Source organism: Gymnodraco acuticeps, unplaced genomic scaffold, assembly GCF_902827175.1.
Source record: "Gymnodraco acuticeps unplaced genomic scaffold, fGymAcu1.1, whole genome shotgun sequence".
Taxonomy (NCBI): Eukaryota; Metazoa; Chordata; class Actinopteri; order Perciformes; family Bathydraconidae; genus Gymnodraco; species Gymnodraco acuticeps.
The window spans coordinates 762,918-788,548 of record NW_022992191.1 but is presented as its reverse complement, the minus strand read 5'-3'; the positions used below and the strand labels follow the sequence as shown (position 1 = coordinate 788,548).

Genomic DNA, 25,631 nt, shown 5'->3' with positions numbered 1-25,631 from the left:
GTATGTTTTTCTTCAAGCTGAATGAAAGGGAACAGAAAGCACTGACAGAAAGGAATAACGGAATGCTTTGGACAATAGTTGAAAAATAATGTAAAAGGAATTGTAGTGAAATGCATGAAATAAACAGGCATCAACGGAGTAAGACTTTAAGGTAGGAATAAAGGTATTTTTACAAAACATTTCACGTCTTAAAAAAGACGCAGAATGGGAAAAATGCAAAGAAATGTCTTTCGATAAGAACATACTGCAACTCTGCTGTGAAAACCAATAGTTAATATCATTTTCTCAGAGTGTCCCACCTCTTCAGGGTCTGCAGTGCTGTTGCTCTCCACCTCTTTCCCATCATCCCCCTCTTTCTCCTTCGCTCTTTCTTTATCGGACGACGCCCCCCCTTCCTCTTTGTCCCCTTCTTTCCCGTTCTTTTCCATCTTATCTGATGGAGCAGGGGTGGCTGCACAAAGACACACTGCATGTTAGATTATCTGCTGTCCTTTACTTGGAGCGCCCCCTGCTGGATGTAGTAGAAGTGTTACCTGGCTTGGAGGTGCAAGGTGTGTTGTTGTAAGAGGCCTCGGGGGTGGTGCTGGTGGTCTTCATGGCCGGAGAGGACGCCCTGGAGGAGGATTTGTCCAAAACGACCTCCGGCCTGAGCTCTGGGAGGCTCCAGCGGCCGTTGATGTGCTCAAACTCCTGGATCTGGACATGAAATAAAAAAAAGAAAGAAGCTTGTTCAAACTCACCCCCCACATGCCCCGCTCGCCTGGCGGTAAATCACTCGCTGGCGGAGATAGCAGATCGGGATGTCGGCCCGTTTCAACAGGTTGGACGTAAAACTGGATCGCAGATGTTTGGCGAGCTGACAGTAATAGAATAATCAGAACATCTCTCAGGATGTCACGGTTGATTTCATCACTAGAAAAATACTTCTGACATTTTATTTATGACCTGAAGATTATATTGTCTTTGGAATTTGGTAAATATAATATATCTTTTGATTTGACAAGGGCCTGTAGACAAACTGCTGATATGGAGGATTTATTCTTTGAGGTTTTTACCAAGCAAACCCTGTTTTTGGTAATATGTTGGGTCTGCTTTTACAGAAATAACCATTTAATGCTTTTACATTTATTGCTATTAATTGTTAGTAATGGAGTACGACATTTCCGGAGAAGGTTTTAAATACCTGCCTATATATTTACAGAAGGGAGAAATGCTTGTCGGGTGTAAATGTTTTAATAGATGTCGATTTCCACTCTTCTTACATCATATTATAAGTTATTGTTAATTCAAACTGGGGTGGCTTTGGGAAGGAATTTAAGGACACTGAGTTTAGCACTTACAGCAATCATTAATAAAAAGCATTTTTTGCACCCTGCACAAGGAGTTTGTTGTGGAATGAAATCTGTCAAGTAGCCATAAGGGTTGTAAAATCAACCAGGACTGAAATATTAAGGATGAGACGTTTAAGTGTCCTAGTTTTCATTATTCCCCACACTTGTCCTGACTTAGGAGGTGATCAGCATTGGTCTAACCTTCTTCTTGACGAGGGACATGACGCCGATGCGGGTGAGGACCGGCTGGCGACACAAGCCCTCTCTCGGCACGCCGTCTGCGAACGTCTCGGCGCCGTCAGCCACCGGCTCGCACAGGTGACGCATGAAGAGAGACACGTACGCTCTGGTGGAGAAGAAGAGGAATATTTGGTTTAAGGTCCCCTATTATACTGTTTTTCATCAATATATTATAGGTCTCAGATATATAGAAAACATGTCTCTGAAGTGTTTGGCTCCAAACACCAAACAGATCATTGCAGCATCCCATAATCCCCTCTGTTTCAGCCCTGTTTCAAAAGTGCTGATTCTCTGTCTGTTACTTTAGATGAAAATAAGGAGCCCCTCCCCACGCCCCTCTGAGAGACATTTGGTTAAAAAGAACACAATGGAGCTCTAGGAGGAGATTCAGGTGATAAGGTGGGGGGGGGGTTACCTTGGTTGGTGATTGGCTAATGGTTACACAAGCCAACACATCGTTATGACATCATAAAGTGGCCACAATCTGATCAGCTCATTTTCAGACAGGTTTTTATAGAAATGGAGAGAATCTTTTCCCCTGAAACTTTCAGAGTCTCTTTCCACAGAGGGGACACATGTTGATGTAGAGAAGACATGAAAAAGTGGACTTTGCATAATAGGTGACCTTTGAATGTTGGGTAGAAATAGAGATTACATTGAAGTCCAGAGTGTTTCCTTACTTGAACTCTTTCTCCGTCTTGCCCCTGAGGTCTCTGACCAGCCACTGGGAGGAGAAAGCGTCCTGAGAGGGCATCCCCCAGCGCATCACTGCGTTCAGGAAAGCCTTTCTCTGGCGTGTGTTAAAGCCCAACACCTGTGGAAAATCAACGCATATTTTACAGTTTATTTTGCCTCAGGGAAGCTGGCACTGCCTGGGTATAATGTCAGTCTGTTTAAACGTATTGCTATTCATCTGGAAGAGTGTCAGGATGAGGAAATGTGTCTTCCTCACACGTCCCAAGGCCTTTATAGAACTGCTCTGACTGCACTAAAATAAACATCTTTGAATCCACTTTTGAACAATGCAAGGCGTTATATAAGCCCCCAATTACAGGGTCATGAATGAGCAGATGTTATAGCCTCGCTGCCATCTCCGATTTATGGTTGTTAGAGAAATATCTGCGTTCGATTCAAAACAAGCTTGTCAGATTCCAGTCATATCACGATAAGACAAAGTGAAGGCAGAGAGTCGGACAGACCTCGAGGTTTCCTCCCACTCTGGCCAGGAGAGGAGGCAGAGGCTTATCCTTCTCGTTCCTCAGCTGGCGGCGCGACTGCCTTCGACCTGCGGGTAAAAACACCGTTTGGTGAAGAGAGGAAAACAAGATGTAAGGGGAGGGAAGCTTTTGCACACTTTTCCCCAAAATGTACAGAGAGTATTTCGACGATACATTAAAAAAAAACGTCTGAAATGCTGCGAGCGTTTCCCTCTGAAGTTCAGGAGGAAGGAGGTCTGCATTTTTTGGCTAAAAACGCGTTGGCCTCTGCCAGGTCACGGTTAGAGCTAACTCAATTTGTAATAACTCAACCCAGACCTGCTCGGTGTGTGTGCGTGTGTGTGTGTGTTCCTACAGGCATCTGTCACTGGTTTTGATGTCTCTCTCATGCTTTGATGTCTCCTTACCTTCTGGCCGATCGTCAAAGTCTTCGTCCTCCTCCTCGGAACCCACTGAGTACTCGGACTGGTTATCTGAAATGTCAGCATGCCACTCTGAAACAGCACATGGTGGTCTGTCAATAGGCCAGGCCCATTCACTTCCCAACACACATCACCCTAAATCCCACAGTTTATTGTAAGAAATAGAAGAAATCTTAACAATAAATACATGTGGAAGCAATCGTAAGGATCCTGGGGTTTATTTTAACATCCAAAAACCACCTTTTTCAGCTTACTTGAGATCGGACTCTCAGCTCCGGGTTCGGGCCCCGGTCCCTACCTTGGTCTTCCTGCGCTGCGTCGTTGTAGTTGACGGGTTTGCGGTTCCTCTTTCCCTTTCCCAGTTTACTGGCCAGGTCCTCCTGCTGCTGCTCGTAGTGATGCCGCAGCAGTTTCTCCCAATAGTCAGGATCCACGTTCTCCTCCTGCTTGATGATCTCACGCTCCACCTCCTCGATCTGCAGAGTTGGAAGTGAGGATTTTTCATACAAAGGTGTAATGTCTCTAATTAAAATAAACATAAATCATGTTGTTAGAAGTCACATTACTATAACATACATGGATTTTCAATGCAACTACTTCACACATTTGCTTACAGAGCTGACAAAAGGCTTAGGGTCTCGATATCATGAAACGAGCTATATTATTTTAAATAAATGTGCTATTCAAATGTATATTTCCCCCATGCCCTATAACAAAATATCTAACTTTTTATCATTTATGTCTAATTAACAAAAATCTGAAAATACTATAAAAACTTGACATCATAATTCCCTAACACGAAATATTCGGTGCAGTTTCACAGACGACAAATAGAAATGCAACAAATTAAGATATATTAAAAGCTGACAATGTTTTATGCCACCAACATATATATTTAAAAAAAAAACGAATTCTTTAAGTTTTGGTCATTTGAACGGACAAGTAATCACATCAAGCCTATTCATTGATCTATGATATCTGTGTGAAGATGCTGCCTCAGTGTTGATGAGAGTTCTATGTTTATTTCTTAATTTAGTGAGTAACAATAATAAAATAATGGAAAGTTTAGATATCACTTGTAAATGTCTAAAAAAGCTCCCTCTCACCTTGTCCTCCTCCCGCACCATGTACCGGGCCACCTTGAAGGAGCTGAGGTACTCGTTCATGTTCTGCACGTCCGAGTCGTCCGAGTCGTTCTGGCTGCGGTCCAGCAGCCGCTCGATGGCGCTGCTGTCGTAGTGGATCACGCTGCCCTCGTCCTCCCCCTTATCCCCCCCCGTATTATTCCTCATTCCTGCCGCAGAGGGAGTTCAAAAAGAGGAAACATTTTGTCCTGATCTTACAGACAAATAACCCTTTTCCTGTTATACCAATTATTTTTTAAGAAATACCAGAATAAGCCAAATGTGTCAAGATGAAATCAGATAGAAGGGAGTGAAAGCAAATAATCTTATCCAGGAAAATAAGCGTGCCAATTCTTCCTTATTTGAGCTCAAAAACCCATCACCATTATATTTAACTGTACGGTCTATTTTCCTTGGAAACATGCTCACGTTCTAGTTCGTCCTTGAAGAGCTCTTCTGTCCCGAACTTGAGGATGTCGTCCAGCTCCTGTTTGGACATGGATCCGGCTTTGGACCCCAGGCCGGGCCGGACCACCAGGTGGGTCAGCATCATCTTCCTCTTGGCCACCTCTGTGATGCGCTCCTCCACGCTGGCCCGCGTCACGAAGCGGTAGATCATCACCTTGTTGGCCTGCCCGATGCGGTGGGCTCGACTGAACGCCTGCGCAGAGATTCACCATTATTCAATAAGCAAATGAAAATGAAAAAACGTACAGGGAGAGTTTGTCTGCTGTCTGTATTGTATGTATAAACTGTCTCCTAAATCATGTACAATAATTCATAGTTCACACAAATGTGACATTTGTTTATTCATGTTCTAAGAAAACTACTCAAATGGAAAACAACTCTACTTTTGTTGAAAGTGTACAAATACACAGGGGTATATTCCACATGTTACTGGGAATAGATTCGTACAGAAATACTTGCCATTTTGAACAATGATTTACAAATAGACGCATTGTATTATACTATAGGAGCAATCCTTGATGGAGCTGTGGAAAAGAGAAAGGCTTACTTGCTGCATATTGTTTCATTAGTGGCAAAAAAGACAATGAAAGTGTACTCAGTAGAAACAGCAACACCCCATGCAAAGACAGACATCGGATTCTATTATTCCTTATTTAGGTTTACCAACGTGATATGGTGCAGCTATGTGTTGTTTCACTGCACCTGTATGTCGTTGTGAGGGTTCCAGTCGGAGTCGAAGATGACCACGGTGTCGGCGGTGGCCAGGTTGATGCCCAGACCCCCGGCTCTGGTGGAGAGCAGGAAGCAGAACTGAGGAGCACCGGGAGCTGCAGACAGGAGGAGGAACACAGACAGTAATATTCATCAGTTCAGATCACAGAATCCTATTGATTATATTTTTGCAATGGCTATAACCTCTGTGCAATTATTAAGATGATTTCAGAAGAGATCAAGAGATATTGAAAGTGTTGCTGTACAGTTATCCCTTTACAGCAAGGGTGTCAAACTCAAGGCCCGCAAGAGCTCGCAAAGAATATAATATTATTATACGGTTACATGCCGCATTACAGAAGCACGTTGCCCATAAACTACATGTCCCACAATGCATCTCATTTTGTGACACGGGAGATTATTTGCCTAGACTTCTGCTTTCAGACGTAGTTAATTATGAAGCTATTACCCTATCCGATAATAATCCAATGCAGAGGCAATAATGTAATATAATACATTATATATGTATTATGTATTTATATATATAGTCTTAAAGTTACAGCCGGCCCTTTGAGTGCAACCATAATACTGATGTGGCCCGCGATGAAATTGAGTTTGAAACCCCTGCTTTACAGTATATAACTCTCTATCTTGTCGTATTGGTAATTTGCCTGATATTAAAACTTTTATAGTCCAGTAAAGTTTTACAAGATTTTCCACTGTTAAAGGTTTTTCCTTTCCGAAGTGTCATATTTTGTGAGGCACATTTGTGATATTGGGCTATATAAATAGAATAGATTGGGAGGGATGAAACCCTCTTTAATGGTCACACATGCAGAGCACACAGCACACACAGTGAAATGTCTTCTCTGCTTTTAACCCATCCTAGCACCAGGAGTCTAGTACTAGGAGCAGTGGGCAGCTATTGCACAGCGCCCGGGGAGCCATTGGAGTGGGGGGGGGGAAGGGGGGTGTCCGGTGCCTTGCTCAAGGGCACCACGGCAGGGCAGGAGGTGAACTGGGAGCTTTCCAAGTAGCAGTCCACACTCCATATTTAGGTCTGTTCGGGGACTTGAACCGACGACCCTACGGCTCACAGTCCAAGCCCCGACTGACTGAGCCACTGCCGGACAAATGGACTTGACTTGTTCCCCCTGTGTGGATCTTCCCCAGTTTTCCTTCAGCACTCATCCAAAGGCAACTATCCCTGCTGTGTGATTTAATGCCAGGTGTTGCCAACTCCTGCTGCTTAGTGATAAAGCCAAGTTCCACATGAAACAAAGTCAGCATCAACCCAGTGCTTATCAGCCTTTGTAACTGAAGTCAGGTTGGCTTTAGTTCTAGAAACTGACTCCATCTCCCTCTACTCACAACTCCATCTGCTCGTGAAATATACTATGTGATTATCACAGAGAAATCCAGCTTTGCGGTCTAAAAATAGCACACAAAGCAAACAGCAACGCAGTATTGTTCCAGCATTTGCATTATGAAACCTCTTCGGTACATCACTTACACTCAAATAACCCTTTTACATGCAGGTATACAGTATAGTGCTATCATTTATTAATGTAATGTATTATTCATTGCACTGTTGTGTTAACTAACATGTGAAAAATAAAGTGAATTAAGGCAGAAACAGAACACAGGAAGTTCTGCTGTTTCTCAAATATGTCGTTTTTCTACTACTTGTATATTTTACATCATATTAAACTGAACATCTTCGAATGTTGGGCTGAAACAAGTCATTTAAACTGTCACCCTTGAACTATGAGAAGCACGATGGACCAGATTAACCAATTACGAAAACAATTGTTAGTTGCAGCCCTGAAGTCAAATGTCTTGTTTCTTTCCATTTCAGGGAACTAAGCCAATAGCCTTGATAATGATTTCAATCCTGATGTATATCATCCAGTCTCTCACCATTGAAGCGGTCGATGGCCTCTTGTCTCATTGCTCCCGTCACGCTTCCATCAATTCTCTCATACTTGTACCCGTCATGGTCCAAGAAATCTTCCAGTAAGTCCAGCATCTTGGTCATCTACAAAGGAAGGAGAGAAAAACAGTCATATGTGTTTTCAGCTATTCTCGGTTCTCAGTTGGAATACCAGTTCTGGAGGAGTCGTGGCACGGATTGAACGTCTGTGAAGGGAGACGCTGGTGTGTACCTGAGAGAAGATTAGTACTCTGTGCCCCTGATCTTTCAGCTTCCTCAGCATCTTCTCCAACAGCGTCAGTTTCCCAGAGGCCTTAGAGAGGGCCGACCCCTCGTAAGCTCCATTAGGGGTTCTTTGGGCTTCCTACAAACACACACACAAACCAGTCCTCAAGTAAAAAAACAACTGAGGACATATCATGCTTATTTTCAGATTCATATTTGTATTTAGTTCCTTTACTGTGACTGTTTAGATGCTTTCATGTTCAAAAAGCTCTTTATTTTCATCATACTTGTGCTGCAGCACCTCTTTTCACCCTCTGTCTGAAACCAGAGCACAGTCTGCTGTGATTGGTTAGCTGGCTGGCTTTTTTGTGGGAGATCGCTTAGAGATGTCCCGCCTCTTAGCCTATCACGTACAATGTGTTGGAGACCATTTACATGCACTAAAACCAATATAACACACTACAGGAAAGGGAAAAAACCCAAAAACCTCTTTATAAGAATAAATATAGAACAAAAGCAGCGCTGAATATCAACACAAGATGTCACTGTTCAGCTATTCAGGACAAATGTAAAGCAAATGGTTGGAACACAAGTGAATAATACTAGTGAATTATGTAAATATCTATATCTATACTAAAAGCGTTTTGCTAAGGACAAGAGTGTGTGTGTGTGTGTGTGTGTGTGTGTGTGTGTGTGTGTGTGTGTGTGTGTGTGCTCACGATGGAGGCGACAGGGAAGAGGTAGGGGTGGTTGCAGCACTTCTTGAGGTCCATCATGATGTTGAGCAGGGAGACCTGGTTCCCTCCGCCTTTAGAGTTCAGAGCCTCGAAGTTCTTGGTCAGAATCAGCTTGTAGTATTTTCTGTATTTAACAACATAGAAGCAAATTAGGAAATAATAACCACGGTGGACTACATATTGAAAGAAATTCTGAAGTTATAATCATATATAAAACAAAGAGAGACATCCTATATCTCTCTCGTCTCCATTGTTTAATTTGAATACAAATATTCTGAAGTTACTGCGTCTCCTTTTCTATTTCCCTATTGCATATTACATTTAAATTAGAATAAAGATAGTTTTGAATCCATTTAAACCACATTTATCAATGGCAAATAATGACATTTCAAAAATATAATTAACTCAATAACCTCTTATTGGTAACATGTCAGGATTTTAGCTAGACCAAATGAATGGAAAGTCACTATTTTATCATGAATCAGCGCTCTATAATTAATCAGATAACGATTGCCAATTGAAAAGGTTTAGGCTAAATGGTCAAAGATGTAGCTAGAGAGGAATGTATCCGCCTGTATCCTCGTTTCCTCTTTAACCCCTCAGCGTGTCGTACTTCTGCATGGGGCTCAGCTCCACCCTGACGATCAGCTCGGTCTTGGCCGGCATGTTCTTGAAGACGTCGGCCTTCAGCCTGCGCAGCATGTGAGGCCCCAGCAGGTCGTGGAGCTTCTTGATCTGGTCCTCCTTGGAGATGTCTGCAAACTCCTCCAGGAAGCCCTCCAGGTTACTGTGCAGAGAGATGGACAGGGTGAAGGACTGGATATACCGGCAATAGTGAATATATATGTGTGTGTGTGTGTGTGTGTGTGTGTGAGAGACGTCCTACTTGAAGCGGTTGGGTGTGAGGAAATTGAGCAGGTGAAACAGCTCCTCCAGGTTGTTCTGTAGAGGAGTTCCTGTCAGCAGCAGCTTGTGGTCGATCGTGTAGTCGTTCAGACGCCTGAAAAACTGCACAAACAATAAAAATCCTTATTATACGTTTGTCCTCCAGAGGGCGCTGACACTTTCTTTTGGCAACTGGAAACCTTAAAGTCATTAGATACCAATATAAGGGCTTTTTATCAAAGATGTTGGTATTCATTTTATAGTAGGATGTATATATTTTCTTTGACACACACTCTATAGCTACCGTACCTTGGACTGGTTGTTCTTCAGGCGATGGGCCTCGTCCACCACCAGACAGGCCCAGTCCATGGACTTCAGCGCCGTCTGGTCGATGGTCACCAGCTCGTAGGAGGTCAGGAGAACGTGGAACTTGATAGTAGCGTCTCTCTGCAGGGAGTAAGAGGAAACTGAATGGCTTGGCACAAGTTCCTTTACTCTTAAACTTTTAAATGAATGCTGAGTTAAGTTACGTTTTTAGGATATTTGGTTATTGTTAGGTGTCTTATAGCTTTTAACGTTTCTGTATATTAAATGAAACCTCTCGAATTTTAGATTTGTAATTAATATATATTCTAAATACCTTTTTGATTATTGTTTAGGCCCGTATTCTAAAGACCTAGGACAGTTTATCAGGGTGTCCCATTTCACATATTTCCGAGAAGCATCACATGTGTAAAACCAACTGATTCTGTAACATTTTAACATTAAGAACGAATAAATAAGAAAATAAAACTACTAAAAACACAATCTTATAATCCCCACAGTTTCAACTGAAACATGTTTTGTTTCCCCTCGGTGTCAGGTCCATTTCCTCACCCTGAGCTTGAAGGCCCTCTTCCCTCCTTTGACAGCCGACTCGTCGAAGGAGAACTCGTTCTCTCTGATGATGGCGCGGCTGTCCTTGTCTCCCGAGTACGTCACCACGTAGAAGTCCGGCGCCCACATCTCAAACTCCCTCTCCCAGTTGATGATGGTGGAGAGCGGGGCGCTGACCAGGAACGGACCCTTAGTGTGGCCCTGAGGGACGAAGAGGATGAGGAAGAGGAAGTCAGACATGTATCTTCCGGTGAAGTGAGACACTGATCGCACCATGAGGCTCCGGTACCTCTTTGAACAGCGAGTAGAGGAAGACGATGGTCTGGATGGTTTTGCCGAGGCCCATCTCGTCGGCCAGGATGGTGTCGGTGCCCTGAGCCCAGGAGAAGCGCAGCCAGTTCAGACCCTCCAGCTGGTACAGGTGCAGCGTGCCCCCCGTCTGCGTCACGAAGTCGGGCTGCTCCTCGTACTTTATCGTCGGCTGGACGGAGAAAAGGGGAGAACATGAGTAATGATTATAAAAACCTGATTGTGACACAGCTATTAGTTTTTTAGTCCAATTAAGTCTGTTCCATCTCTGCAGAAATTCATGCCGTTTATGGTAGCGATATATGTAATAAAGCTTATAATCTAAAACTAATAAATATCGGCTCATTTTTATTCTATTTTTGAAGATTATGTTCATTTTACTGACTACTTTACAGAAACACAGAAAGAGAATATTGTCTCACATTAAATGGAACGGTTCACTAAGTAATATTCGTTATGAGTACGTACATTTTATACATTAAAAATTAAAACGTTGCCTTCGATTTCAATCGGAGTAAAACACAGAAAGGAAGCAGCTGTAAATACGACCTGATGAAACTGAAACTGCAGTAAACTCACATCAGTGACCGGCGAGGCAGAAGAGTCCTCTTCACACTCCTGGTTCCTGCTCCTCATCCTCCGGGATTTGTCTGGGTCCTCCTTCATTATCGCATCTCTGTCAGAAGAAAAAAAAAGAGAAAAAACGTGTAAATACCAGGAATAAATGTGTATGAGCTCTATGCATTGACTTGCAGCAGGTTTCCATACTTTGGGATGCTCTACGGTCCCATTATCCAATGAAAACAGCTCAAACGGCAACCTTACTACATTAAAAACTGTTTTATTCTACTGGCTTGCTGTAATAAATAACATCTCGATTGTTAGATACAAAAATTGTCCCACAATAAAGTCAGTGTGGTTGTGTTACTCTACCTGTGACTCCAGTAGTTGCTCTTGTGAATTGCGAAGTCGGGGATGTCCAGGTCGTCTCTCTCCCAGGTGCATTGATCGTAGGTCAGGTCTCTCCATTTGACCAGATAGTGGTACGTCCCCTTCTTATCCACACTGCCAGGGACACACAGTTGTAAAGCACCATTATGCACTTAAACAGACATAAAAAACCTTTACACGCCGACTAATAAGACTGTGATGACCCTGGATTGCTTTTTTAAAACCATAACAGTACATTCTAGGCATTCATTCAAGTCATTAACACTACTTTTATAGGACTCAATAAAGTAATGACAGGTTGTAACATAAAAGATCAGATACATGCCCACACACAAGCCTCACCTGTGGTTGATGATGCGTTGGATCATCATCCACTCCGGCTTGATGCCATATTTGTAGTATTTGTCATCCATTATGGCGTACTGAGGGTCTTTGGCCCTCCTCTTCTCGCTCTTCCCCACCCCGTTCTCATCCTCCTCGTAGTCCAGGCTGGGAGGCTCGTCCATGTCCGTCTTCCTCTGGTAGTTCCTGTGCATCACCGAGTGGAAGATCTCAAGCTGGAGGGAAGAGGGAGAGGGAGGTGAGCATGTGTTGGGCAGCAGTGTGAACCTGGAAATGTATGGTAGTGTACCCCAAAGTTTTATCAAATGTATAGCACGGTTAGGCGATGTTGGGCGATTTGCACAATTAGTTGAATTAATGAACATATGCAGACGACATTAGAAACAAAATGGCTCGGCCGGTTTGGTCATTTTGGAGTGCTTTTGGAGGTTATTGACTATGTTGAATCCATTTCTAAAATGTTTAGGATCAAAAATTGCACTTTTGTGTCCCCTAAAACTTTAAAATCGACACAAAATTCACCACCATCAGCCCACCCAGGAGTACAAATAAGGCCACTTTCTCGTTAAAACTGACATTTTTGATCCTGGAATTGTCCGAAATGTATTCAACATCTTCAATAACATCGAAAACCACTCCAAAACTGTCCAAATCAGCCTAGCAATTTTGTAACTATTGTCTAGCTTTCCCAACTGTATGCTAATGAATGCAACTAATTGTGCATATTGCCCAACATATGCAAGTTAGCATCCGGCTATATGCTGGGGACCCTTACTTTCTATTCTAACATAACATAAAAAACAGACTATAATTGGACCGTCACTTTTCCATCCCTCTCCTCTCGTACCTGCAGCTCGGTGATCCAGGTGCAGTGCCAGTAGGATTGAGCCGTCAACTTCACAAAGAACTCCCTCTCGGGTCTGCCATTCATGGGTGGAGGCGGGGGGGCGTCAGGTGGGGCGTCCGGAGCAGGGGGGACAGGGATGGGAGGAGGAGGTTCGCCCCATCGCCAGTGGAGGATCTTCTGGACGCGCCCTGTGATTAGCTGACACTGGAGGGGGAATAACACTCACTGGTTAATACTTGGAAGTGTGTTCTGATCATGTGGACTATTTTTCATTTCAGGTATATTTGATACCTCAGCACCTTTAAAATAATACATTGGGAGTTTCTATGTAATATTTGTATTTCTTTTTTGGGAATTACAAATCTTGTGAAATTATTCCCAATTAGGAATAGTTGGACTGACACTGATTGGTCCCTGTAAATCACATAGTACACATAATCCTAAACTAGATAAAAACAGGTTTTAATTAAATTAGGAGCTTCTCACCGTGCATCGCGGACACAGCCACTCTCCGTTGGGGATCTCGGGCAGCGGGGGGTTCAGGCAGTGGATGTGGTACGAGGAGGTGCAGGTGTCGCAGCACAGCAGCTCTCCTCCGTCTTTACACACCCGACAGAACTCCATGTGGTCGTCATCCTCCTCCTCGGCGCCGACGGGGATCCCCACCCTGCCCTCAGATACCACTCGTTCCTCGCTGTCCTCCTCGAAATCCTCAAAGTCCTCGTCCTTCGCCTCCCACTGGATCCCCTCTTTTTCCTGGGGAAAGGAAATATCGATTCATTCAGATGAGTTAAACCTTAAGAATAACTGTTTTTGTCAACGGAAATTAACAGTCAAGGTCGATCCAGGTGATAGCTAATAGTAACAATTACAGAAAACATAAGAAAAAAAGCATAGCAATCCCAAGGCCTTGCAGGATTATTTGAAGGGAAAAACAGCCGGATTTACTCAACACTTTTTAGCATGTTAGCTTATATTTAGCATGTTTGATGTCTCCTTGTTCTGTGCAGCAATGCCTATTTCTGAGTGAGGTATGTTGGTAAGGAGATATAAAGACAAATCTGTAGGAAAGTAAGTTTAAGCTGAGGGATTTTCTGCAGAAAAAGATGGGTGATTGATTTAACTTCTGGTCCCTCTTTTACAAACGTAATTAGCGACATCACATACACAAAGATGGCAAATCTTGACAGCCACATGCATCAGAAATTGAGGAGAATTCTCTCATATAGAAACAGGAAGAAAGTACTGAAAATCGGCAGCTGGTAATAAGGCTACGTCTATATAACAAAAGCTTAATTTTGCGAGGATCTTAACAATGTATTTGTTTAAACAGTGTGTCTTTACCATGAAAACTATCCAGTAAAATGCAAAATATTTCTTTGTGTTCGTATTTTTCCGCACACAACAACTCAACTAAAAACCCTGCAGTCCACTTCAAACGCAGCTAACAGAACAGTGCATGTTTATTGAGCTGTGTCATGGTAACCAAAAGTATGAGCAATGGGGTTTTTGTGACAATACTGAATAGATGTACACCTACAACACCACTTCAATTACCCGTCTTCGTCTGAAAGCAGCTACAAAACCTCTATTCATCCAGTGCTCAGACAAGTACAAACAAACCACTTTTAACTGTTTTTTCTTACGTATCTTTGACAAATAGACCCTTGAAATACATTTAAATCTGCTGAGCAAGTACATAAATACCAAGTAGGAAAAGTTTTTGTTGTACTCACGCAGTGCGGGCAGCTCCACTTGCCCTCGGGGGCTTTGTCCAGCTCGGGCTCGAGGCAGACGAGGTGGTACGCTCGGGGACAGGTGTCACACAGAATGATCTCCCCCCCCTGCTGACACACCTCGCAGTAGTCCTGGTGGTCCGTCTCGTAGCCGTCGGCCCCCTCCTCCTCCCCGGGGACTGCAGGGACGAGCCCAGGCAAGTCTGAAAATGATGATGAAAGTGTATCAACTATCAGGATATTTTGGACAGAATACTGCGATATTGCTATGACTTTTTTAGGGTTAACAGTTCAAATAAGATGTTTGATAAAAAATTATGATCAGAAATGTGGATATAAAGGCTTAGTGGATAAAGATATACAATCTAAATTAGAAAATGACATGATTTGACTTTAATACAGCCAGAAAACACCAAAAACTAAGACCATATCTAGTCTCATGTACAAATGTATCGATATAATATCAATGCCCAGCTCTAATTGTGCGTATAACTGGCAGGAAGTGCTTGTACTTTTCTTCTTCTTCTTGACAGGCCGCCCTGGCTTGTTCTTCTTGACGCGGCCCGAGCTGTCGGAGCGAACCGAGGAGCTGTGAACGCTCGAGTCCTCCTGCTCCGACTCCTCCTCGTCCAGGTCCTCGCTCTGAAGGGAACACAGGCAGAGTCAAGGAAAGAAAGGAAAGAGGTGACAGGTAACCGAAACAGGAAAAAGAATAACGTGGAAGCAAGACAGGAGTTTTGTACTCACTGAGCAACTCTTCTTCCTCTTGGCACCTATGGGCGATAGTTTGATACGAATGGGTGCCATCTTTTTAGCCTTTGCGGCAGCCTTTTTCTTGTCTGCCACTCGAGGGCTTTTACTGCGCTTTTTGAAGCCAGGGCCTAGATAGAAAAGATCATAATGCAATTAATACATTACATTGCATTTAGCTGACGCTTTTATCCAAAGCGACTTACAATAAGTGCGTTCGACCAGGAAGACACAACTTGAAGAAAACAGAATCATATAAGTACATCAGGTTTGATAGAGCTAAAACATTTCAAGTGCTACTCAACTGGCTTTAGATAAGCCAGTCCTTTATTAGTATATACAGTGGGGCCAAAAAGTATTTAGTCAGCCACCAATTGTGCAAGTTCTCCCACTTAAAAAGATGAGAGAGGCCTGTAATGTTCATCCTAGGTACACTTCAACTATGAGAGACAGAATGGGGGGAAAGAATCCAGGAAATCACATTGTAGGATTTTTAATGAATGAATTGGTAAATTACTCGGAAAAATAAGTATTTGGTCACCTACAAACAAACAAGATTTCTGGCTCTCACAGACCTGTAACTTCTTCTTTAAGAGCCTCCTCTGTCCTCCACTCGTTAACTGTATTAATGGCACCTGTTTGAACTCGTTATCAGTATAAAAGACACCTGTCCACAACCTCAAACAGTCACACTCCAAACTCCACTATGGCCAAGACCAAAGAGCTGTCAAAGGACACCAGAAACAAAATTGTAGACCTGCACCAGGCTGGGAAGACTGCATCTGCAATAGGTAAGCAGCTTGGTGTGAAGAAATCAACTGTGGGAGCAATTATTAGAAAATGGAAGACATAGAAGACCACTGATAATCTCCCTCGATCTGGGGCTCCACGCAAGATCTCACCCCGTGGGGTCAAAAGGATCACAAGAACGGTGAGCAAAAATCCCAGAACCACACGGGGGGACCTAGTCAATGACCTGCAGAGAGCCGGGACCAAAGTAACAAAGGCTACCATCAGTAACACACAACGCCGGCAGGGACTCAAATCCTGCAGTGCCAGACGTGTCCCCCTGCTTAAGCCAGTACATGTCCAGGCCCGTCTGAAGTTTGCTAGAGAGCATTTAGATGATCCAGAAGAGGATTGGGAGAATGTCATATGGTCAGATGAAACCAAAATAGAACTTTTTGGTAAAAACTCAACGAGACGTGTTTGGAGGAGAAAGAATGCTGAGTTGCATCCAAAGAACACCTACTGTGAAACATGGGGGTGGAAACATCATGCTTTGGGGCTGTTTTTCTGCAAAGGGACCAGGACGACTGATCCGTGTAAAGGAAAGAATGAATGGGGCCATGTATCGTGAGATTTTGAGTGACAACCTCCTTCCATCAGCAGGGGCATTGAAGATGAAACGTGGCTGGGTCTTTCAGCATGACAATGATCCCAAACACACCGCCCGGGCAATGAAGGAGTGGCTTCGTAAGAAGCATTTCAAGGTCCTGGAGTGGCCTAGCCAGTCTCCAGATCTCAACCCCATAGAAAATCTTTGGAGGGAGTTGAAAGACCGTGTTGCCCAGCGACAGCCCCAAAACATCACTGCTCTAGAGGAGATCTGCATGGAGGAATGGGCCAAAATACCAGCAACAGTGTGTGAAAACCTTGTGAAGACTTACAGAAAACGTTTGACCTCTGTCATTGCCAACAAAGGGTATATAACAAAGTATTGAGATGAACTTTTGTTATTGACCAAATACTTATTTTCCACCATCATTTGCAAATAAATTCTTTAAAAATCAGACAATGTGATTTTCTTGATTTTTTTTTTTCTCATTTTGTCTCTCATAGTTGAGGTTCACCTAGGATGAAAATTACAGGCCTCTCTCATCTTTTTAATTGAGAGAACTTGCACAATTGGTGGCTGACTAAATACCTTTTTTGCCCCACTGTAAGTGCTTTGTTAATAGTTCTATCGATCGAAGTGGAGTCGAAAGAGATGTGTTTTCATTTTCCCCGGAAGATGTGTAAGCTTTCTGCTGTCCTGATTTGAATGGGGAGCTCATTCCACCATCTTGGAGCCAGGATAGCAAACCCACGTGTTTTTGCCGATGGGAACTTGGATCCCCCTCGCAGTGCGGGTGCAGCGAGCCGTTTGGCTGATGCAGAGCGGAGTGCACGTGCTGGGGTGTACAGTTTAACCATGTCCTGGATGTAGGAAGGGCCAGATCCATTCGCAGCATGGTACGCAAGTACCAGTGTCTTGAAGTGGATTCTAGCAGTTACTGGAAGCCAGTGAAGGGAGCGGAGGAGCGGAGTGGTGTGGGAACATTTAGGAAGGTTGAAGACCAGACGAGCCGCTGCATTCTGGATGAGCTGCAGAGGTCGGATGGCACATGCAGGTAGACCAGCCAGGAGGGAGTTGCAGTAGTCTAGGCGTGAGATGACGAGAGCCTGGACCAGAACCTGCGTCGCTTTCTGGGTCAGGTGGGGACGTATCTTCCTGATGTTGTAAAGCGTGTATCTGCAGCAACGGGTTGTAGCAGCGATGTTTGCAGTGAAGGACAGGTTGTTATCTAGGGTCACACCCAGATTCCTTGCAGTCTGAGTCGGGGAAACAACAGAGGGGCCGATGTTGATTTTCAGGTCAAGAGTGGGACAATCTTTTCCCGGAAGGAAAAGCAGTTAATTCTTGTCAAGGTTGAGCTTGAGGTGGTGAGCAGACATCCACTGAGAGATGTCCGCTAGACAAGCAGAGATGCGTGCGACGACCTGGTTTTCAGAGTGAATCAGTTTGTTTTCTTATATTAGAATGTAAACAAACATCAGCTGTTCACATGACACCAGCATGTGCTCAAGATGATTACTGGTACATGTCATGTGCCTCTGAGGTCAGTTTTAACTGGATATCAACAATTGAATACGTTATTCATATCAATAAAGACTGTGTCCACGTCCAAACTGGCACAAAATCTGAAGGGAAACAGGGAAATGAAGCCTAAAGATGACCCCTGACCTTTGCCCTCTTTCGTCTTGGCCTTCCTGATGGGTGGGGGCGGTGGCGGTGGAGGCGGTTCAGGCGAGGCGTTGGCGGCGGAGACCTGCTCGGCGACAGCGATGGCGGCCGCTGCTGCTGCCGCGGTGACGGCAGCGGCGTTGCCCTTGAAGGGGTTGTTGGTGCTGAACTCCCTCCACTTGGCCCCCAGGATAGTCATCATCTTCGACATGGGGATCTTAGGATTCGTCTTGGCTATCATCGGCCTGGGGAGAGAGGTTAGGATTCATTCAAGTGCTTTGAAAAGAGAAGAAACATAAGCAAAACATAGACATCTGGATAACATTTCACTTTCTTATAAGACCTGTCGGTTTTCTAGTATTGTTGACCCATACTTATTTAGGCCTTTTAGCCTTTTTATCTGCACTGTCCTTTTGCTGTAACGTCAACTTCTCGAGTGTGGGATGAAAAATAGGATTACTGATCCGTCTGCAGTGTTGTGCAGATTTATAACAGTTTTTTCATGCACCTATTTTTGGTTGCAAGATTCCTCATTTCGAAAGATATATGTAATATTGGCCGTTTTACCGTTACTGACCACTGACTCCTCACTCACTCAAACGTACCTAGTAAATGCAGAGCACAAAAACTGACATCCATAGAAAGTTTGGTATCATATTAAACAGCAGCATGTGCAGATTAATTCCACACCCAATATATGTGACGATCCGCTTAAGTTGGGCACAATTACCCACCATCTTGACGGTAAGGAAGCCAGGAGGCGGGACATTGGAGTGAGATTCAATTTGTTTTGTTTGGAGGGCACAGGAAGACACTTTGAGTTTAGTTTTCCACTACAGCTCAGTCTGCCAGTGGAGCAGAGACAGCCACATAACATCCCAGCATATAGAAGTGGACATAATGGACTACTTCACATTATCAGAGTGAAAGCCGGTATGAGTCAGACAGAGAGGCCGAGGCTCAGCACAGCTAGCAGGATGATAAAGACACAGCTGTCAGAGGGAGACAGAGGCGGCCCACGCCACATGTTTCTGTGTGTATCTGCTGCTGCTGGGAGCTTCACTATGGACGGTGTGTGTTGCCAGTGTAGAAGGAGGCTTGAGCTAGTCTAAAAGATGCCAGTTCTCATTTACTACACGAGTACCTGTGTATCTCGGACCTGAGAAGTACTACAAACAAGCTCACACTCTACACTAATGAAACACATGTATCTGTCATAAAGGGTGTAGGCATTCGGCTTGGACAGCTTTTTAAAAAAAATGAAAACACTTTAAAAGGGGCCTAAACCAAAGATTGCCCAGACCCTTGAAGCCTTTGTAATCACATCTAAACTGGTACTATAATTGTAAAAACATTACATTTACAAAATTCCTTCACCCACAGCTTTGTAATCGTAAACGTAATCCAACAATTAAAATTGAGCATTTTCCAAGCTTTCCAAAACGTTGTACTAACTCGGGTTATGACTCACAATCACCGACTCAAATTCCAAAAGCAGCAAAACGTTCCTTTAATTCTTATATCCCTTCAAAATAATGACAACTATGAAAACCAAATCCTGCTCATGTAAAACGAGTACTTCAACACAAACACGCTGTTGGATGGTAACATGTGAACATAGAATGGCTTTAACTCCATCACAGTGCCAACAAACATTACTTCTATAGGAGGTCAGCGTGTTGCCAACAGCTATATCCATAAGTCTACATAAGCACCATGTGAAAACAAGAGAGCATACTGCACCTCATGAACTGGCTGAAGGCTTTGTAGTTGGTGAGCTCCCCGTAGTCCTCCTCTGTGAAGGTATGATCAACATCCTCCAGACTCCACTCCTTCGCCAGCTGTGCCGACGTCTTCTGCTCTATAGGCTGATGAGGAGAAACCAACGATCAGAATCACAACATATTTGTTAAAGATGACTTTTATGATTCATTATTTACCTTCGTAGTTTCCTCCTGACTGCTGTCTCGGTCCCCGTCGACTTTTTTCTTCTTCTTGGTTTTCTTCTCCTTCCTTTCTTTATGTTTCTTCTTTTTCTTTTTCTCCCCGGATCCATAGTCGCTGGCTACGCTGTCCGAGTTCTCGACGTAATCTCTTTCTTTTTCGGAGTCTCTCTCTACATCGCTGTCCTGAAGAAAATGAAAATATTAAGAATGAATTTTAGTGTGACGTGAAAGCCATGAAAAGAAAAAAGCCAAAGCATGACAAACTTACAATCTTCTTGCGTTTTTTTGTTTTGACCGGTTTCCCTTCTTTGTCTTTCTTCTTTGTGTCCTTCTTTTTCTTGGGTCGCCCTTTCTTCTTGCACGGGACCTCTCTGTCGGATATCTCTACCTCTTCGTCTAGAGGAGCAACGGGGATAAAGGAGGGGTGACAGAGGGACAGCCATTAGAATCAGATGAGCAATAATCTTCTCAAACGCTTCCCAACACTTAGCTAATCCCTACTGAAGATAATTACACACAACAAAAGCTCCCTGATAGCCGCTGTGTCTTCAGTGACCTCTGACCCCCTCTGAATTGTGACACATGCTTAATTAGATGCAGTTTGTCAGAGGCCTGTAAGTAGAGAGGACAGCTGGTGTGGCTGGTTTCATAGCATGGGGATAATTGCCTAATTGGCAATGCGAAAGTGTGACCAGCACCTTTGTAAACAAAGCTGAACGGCAGTCCTATAAACAATACAAAGAAATCTAGTGTTTTTATATTTTGGTTATTGATGTAAGGGAATACAAATAGAAGGAATACAAATAGGTTGAACTTCCCCTGTCTTATATAATAGAAGACTCTCAGGCTGAGTGCATCTAAAATACATGACTGTATCTCGGCTGTCACTACAAATGATGAGAAAATATCAGGCCAGATATTCCCCATGGTGCCGGTGCAATATCACAGCACCAAGAAGGGCACTTTAACCTGCAACCTGACCTGGCTTGAAGTAGAAACAGAGAAATAGCAACAGCTTCAAAAGACAAAATGCAGCAAAGCGTTAAAGCATAACCAAAATACAGGCTGCGGTTTGAACTGAGCGGACTATTCTGCACAGTTTCTATTATATTCTGTTTCTATTATATTTTTATTTTATTTACTATGTTATCTGTTTTATTGTGTTGCACTGTTGGAGGAGCCTGTGACCTAAGATTTTCATTGTCATAACTGCACTGTAGCTGTGCACACATAAGCCTTGAAACTTGAAACCTTGAACAACCAGACTTTGATTAGGATACATTTTGTCTGATTTTATTGTCTGCGTGCCTTTGTTGGTGAGCTCCAACCACCACAATAGCTGCAGCATTAACAGCCCCCCACCACCACCACCTCCTCCTCCTCCTCACTCCCACCCAGACTAACCCACACCGCGTATCCGTGCATCGCGTAGCCGCCAATGACGCTCCGGGGCCGGCTGCATTACACACGCAGAACCGGTGATTCAGAGGCCGCCGACGGGACGGTGCGGTGAACCGGAGCGACTTCTTTCCCGCTCTGCTATTCCCTCATGGGGACCACCGACCACCGCCGTGACCGCTGCTCAGGGGTCGGGACGGGGTTAAGGAAAGGAAGCACGACACTCATTTATCGGTCTGACACGGCATGGCGGCGGGGCCGGAGCTAATTAAGACTAAAGACAAAGCAGTGCAGGCTGACTGTGATATGCATACAGGAAAATGCACTTGTGCCTTCCTTATCTTGAGTTAATTTACATTTCTCCCCACAACAGCTCTACTTTGCACAATTGTAATGGATATTTAATCCAATGTCAACATGTTTTTGTATATTTCTGTGGAATTGTATATTGTAGAGTACTCCCAATTATTCAGTAGCCTATGTTCTGTGTAGCCTACTGTGTTTTATTTAGATTCTCTAGCAGTGTGTGTCTTTTCCATTGTAATTGTGTATACATTTGCTGTTAATGTTAATTTTATTGTATCTTAAATATGTTTAATTAATGTGTAATGCTTGACAACAACATTTTCCAATTTGGGATGAATAAAGTATCTTTCTATCTCATGACATCTCCACATACGTTTCTGTGTCACGTCTGCATCGCTTTTGGCCACAATATTAGTAGTTATTATATGTTTTATGAATAAACTGCAACCTTAGGGCTGCTGCACTGCTATTTTTGACTTCTACTGTTGCAGTGTGGTTAACCAGCCACTACTTTCTGCACCCTTTAGTTCCACTGTCTGCAACCCTGTGCAGCTTCACTGTACACAGAAACTTCCAGAATGATATGCATTCAACATAGTAAAGCTCCTGATATAGGGGCTAAAACACCATGTTCTGTTGGCTATACACTCATCTAATAAACACGTTGTAACGCTAATTAGTAGGCTTGCATGCTAAGCTAATAGAGGGAGCTAAACAGTCACACCTCTGTCCTGGAAGTGAGCAGCAAGCAGCAGCTTTGTTGACCCGTCAGAGGGACAATAAGGGAAGGGGGGCAAGTTTGTCTGTTTGACACCATCACCAGCTTTCATGTCTGCACAGCAAAACGCTTCTGGAGATTGGTATCACAATATATATAGCCTCCGGCCAGGGGACTCCATGTTTTTGCCTCGCCGTGAGCTTTTTAACCCTTCAGGGCGACCTTATTCTTACCTTGCCTATTTACATGCTTACATGTCTGGGAGCTGTCAAAAAAGAGGATTTGGGGGACAAACAAGCAGCAACTTTTCCATGCAGAAGTGAGCTTGTGACGAAAGGCAGCGGTGACAAGTTTAGTTTAAAACTTTGTTGGGATGTGCTGGAGGTGAAGAGGAAGTGGAGTGGGAGAAAATGAGAATAAAATAAACAACATTCAGCGTTTTGTGTCAAACTGGAGTTTCTATTTTCCTTTTTAAGCCTCGTTTTCCCCCCTGCCTCTCTAGTTGTAGCAGCAAATATGGCACCCATAACAACATACGGGTGCAATAACAAGGAGTGTAAAGCGGTTTAAGGTGTCTCACTTTTATTTTTTTTAATCTGGACTATGTTTCAATTTTGTATGCGCGCCCCCGTGTCCTCCTCGCTGGTTCTCTCACTGTACCACATATTGGACCCGGAGAAGCAGATATGGGGAACCACAAACTGCGGACTTCTTCCATTGCCCTTTTCTGCCAAATGTCACTGCTTTGTAAGTGTGTTTTGTATTTGGTTTGCGCGCTCCCGAGCCAGTTTTCTTTACTGTACCTGGCGCGGCTGGTGTTGCAGTTTCCCTTGGCGCCGCCGGCGAGTTTATGTCGCTTGCGTCTGGGTCTCCTTCGTCGTCTTCTTCATCAAAATCTCCTCCCTCGGAATTAACCACCATGCCCTCGTCTTCCTCACAGGACCGGAGAGGAGAGGACATTATATCCCTGTCATTGGTTGCGTCCTCAAAAAAAGCGTTTTCTTGCCCCCGAATGTGTGATATTTATTTAATATTCAAATCGGCAAAAAAGTAGGGGGGCGTTTTGAAATATTTTACACCAGAGCAGAGCAACAAAGATGGCCGCCTCTCTTATATTTATTTTTTAACAACCCCCCCAATAAGAAAAAAATCCCCTTACATAAAAAATGGCTGACTATATTATTTCAGAACGCACCCCCCTCCTCCTTTCTCTCTCACTCTCTCTTTCTCCCTCTGCGCGCCCCCTCCCTCCTTAAAAACGTACACATTGTTACAAGAGAAATGGGTGTGTGGCTGCATGTAAGTTACATTGTTTCTTGTTTGTGTTATTGCTGTTCCCCCCCCCCCCCTTCCCTCTTTCCTATTTTTCTCCAAGTCCGGATCAGTCACGAATCCGACACACTTGCCTGGTGTCACTGTCAAGATCACAAGCACCACTATGTCTCCCTGCATTGCAGAGCCCGACACTAATCTATCAAATATGGCCACCTTATATTCACCGGAGCCCCCACCGTTGTATAACATTTATTTTGGAGCAGGGGGTGTGTAGGGGTGTGTGTGTGTGTGTGTGTGTGTGTGTGTGTGTGTGTGTGTGTGTGTGTGTGTGTGTGTGTGTGTGTGTGTGTGTGTGCTGGGGAGGGATTGAGAGGGGGGTTGGGAAAATCTGCCGCAGCCATGCCCAGACTTACATCATATTGTATTGCTTAAAAATTAACTACTTGTGGTGGGGATGGAAACAATTCACATTATGCAAACTGCAGCCCCCCCTTTATCAAGCATTATAATAACCAGCTCATGTCCATTCTCCATGTCTGATACAGTGGTTTGAAAGCAACACGAGAGATTTAGTGAACTCTTACTGTAAAATGTGGAAGGCAGCATGCAGCTGGATGGCAATGAGGCCATGGGAATCCCTCAACCCCAGCCAGCCATCAGCGGCTGCTCGGGGCACTATTGTTTTGACAAAATACATTTTGATTCGCCTTTCACATTTAAAACCTCGCAACCGAAAATCAAGGTCATGCTGGAGAAAGTGTGCCAGATAAAATAGGGAAAATGAACTGAATAGGCCTTGATTTCATTGTGTTTGACTCATTTAATGCAATTATTCTCAGAATAAACGACTGAATGTGCTTCCTTAAAGCAGAACAGGTCCTTTATTACTTATACGAGGCCTTAAATCACATGAATCACATACATATCTCAGCACTTTAGGCAATTTTTTTGTTAATTCTTAGTTAATTCTTGACCTTGGATAACAAAAAATCCTAACAAAACATCAACTTATGAGTAGCTTCAGATTCTGTAACAGCATTAAAAGCACACCAGGAGATTAGTCTGAAAAAGCTAGTAATGGGACCTTGGTTTAATAATGTTAATGTTGAATAGCCTTTTTTAACTAAGACAATTTGACATGTCACAGTAGGGAATACAATATCAAATGAATAAATGACGGGATGATTTCATTATGCTGCTTCAGTTTCAGGGTCATGATGATGTGCACACCCCTCACTGTCACACTGTCATGGGACACTTGTTCATGATATTGTTAACACCTGTGCTGTCAAGAAGCAGCAGCCAGGGATCCATTCAGTGTCTCCATAAAACAGAAAATCTTAAATTATTGATAATAATTCACACATTTAAAGTGAAACATCTACGGTCATTCAGAGGGTAATTGTCTGTCACTGCATACAAATTATGGCTGTTATATTATGTTATTAAAAATGTAGAATCCTTTGCAACTATATTAAAGTCTTTTTTAACGTATAACTTACAATACATGTGTAGGCCTACTACATAGCATGTTCATAATGTTACTCTATAAATCAATGATCAGGTCATTAGACGCAGCTGGCCGTACTTAACGAGTGACTAAACGTGCCTTAACTTAATTAAAAATGTAACTTCTGTTCTGTGTTTAAATGTTTTACATATTTATGCACTTTTAATGCTTTTGCAAGCTGGCACTACTTTAGTGTTGAATAAAACATTAATGAAACCCTTAAATGAAACCATTCAACACCCAAATAACGCGTAAAATAACTCAACTGCTAAATTTGTACCCATAATTAAAATATGCAAATGTGTTTTAATGTCAGGAGTGAGAGTGTCATTACTTTAATTTCTACTTTTAATTAAAAAAATAAAAT

General features: G+C 43.4%; 1 protein-coding gene across 6 annotated transcripts in view; it reads right to left on the bottom strand.

The window, feature by feature from the left end:
• chd3 (chromodomain helicase DNA binding protein 3) overlaps nucleotides 1-23,685 on the bottom strand; it is a 45,079-nt gene extending 21,394 nt beyond the window's left edge. For 2 of the 6 annotated variants that reach the window (XR_004567967.1, XM_034205205.1), the window contains exons 1-31: nucleotides 23,283-23,684; nucleotides 20,326-20,453; nucleotides 20,052-20,240; nucleotides 19,855-19,979; nucleotides 18,112-18,356; nucleotides 15,102-15,235; nucleotides 14,867-14,996; nucleotides 14,355-14,557; nucleotides 13,105-13,374; nucleotides 12,619-12,822; nucleotides 11,772-11,986; nucleotides 11,412-11,543; nucleotides 11,058-11,154; nucleotides 10,459-10,650; nucleotides 10,170-10,370; nucleotides 9,603-9,740; nucleotides 9,295-9,416; nucleotides 9,022-9,195; nucleotides 8,391-8,532; nucleotides 7,679-7,810; nucleotides 7,434-7,551; nucleotides 5,505-5,629; nucleotides 4,764-4,995; nucleotides 4,317-4,504; nucleotides 3,509-3,686; nucleotides 3,196-3,282; nucleotides 2,771-2,856; nucleotides 2,252-2,385; nucleotides 1,533-1,677; nucleotides 534-696; nucleotides 300-451 (exon numbers count right to left, since the gene is read on the bottom strand). Coding sequence is in view for 5 of the 6 variants with exons in the window: in XM_034205205.1 (XP_034061096.1) it covers nucleotides 300-451; nucleotides 534-696; nucleotides 1,533-1,677; nucleotides 2,252-2,385; nucleotides 2,771-2,856; nucleotides 3,196-3,282; nucleotides 3,509-3,686; nucleotides 4,317-4,504; nucleotides 4,764-4,995; nucleotides 5,505-5,629; nucleotides 7,434-7,551; nucleotides 7,679-7,810; nucleotides 8,391-8,532; nucleotides 9,022-9,195; nucleotides 9,295-9,416; nucleotides 9,603-9,740; nucleotides 10,170-10,370; nucleotides 10,459-10,650; nucleotides 11,058-11,154; nucleotides 11,412-11,543; nucleotides 11,772-11,986; nucleotides 12,619-12,822; nucleotides 13,105-13,374; nucleotides 14,355-14,557; nucleotides 14,867-14,996; nucleotides 15,102-15,235; nucleotides 18,112-18,356; nucleotides 19,855-19,979; nucleotides 20,052-20,240; nucleotides 20,326-20,453; nucleotides 23,283-23,439 (4,938 nt within the window). In the remaining variant the exon portion in view is untranslated. Of the gene's footprint in view, nucleotides 1-299; nucleotides 452-533; nucleotides 697-1,532; nucleotides 1,678-2,251; nucleotides 2,386-2,770; nucleotides 2,857-3,195; nucleotides 3,283-3,508; nucleotides 3,687-4,316; nucleotides 4,505-4,763; nucleotides 4,996-5,504; nucleotides 5,630-7,433; nucleotides 7,552-7,678; nucleotides 7,811-8,390; nucleotides 8,533-9,021; nucleotides 9,196-9,294; nucleotides 9,417-9,602; nucleotides 9,741-10,169; nucleotides 10,371-10,458; nucleotides 10,651-11,057; nucleotides 11,155-11,411; nucleotides 11,544-11,771; nucleotides 11,987-12,618; nucleotides 12,823-13,104; nucleotides 13,375-14,354; nucleotides 14,558-14,866; nucleotides 14,997-15,101; nucleotides 15,236-18,111; nucleotides 18,357-19,854; nucleotides 19,980-20,051; nucleotides 20,241-20,325; nucleotides 20,454-23,282 lie in introns of all 6 variants that reach the window. The other 4 variants (XM_034205201.1, XM_034205202.1, XM_034205203.1 and 1 more) reach the window with 2 other exon arrangements.
• Between the last annotated feature and the right edge of the window lie 1,946 nt (nucleotides 23,686-25,631).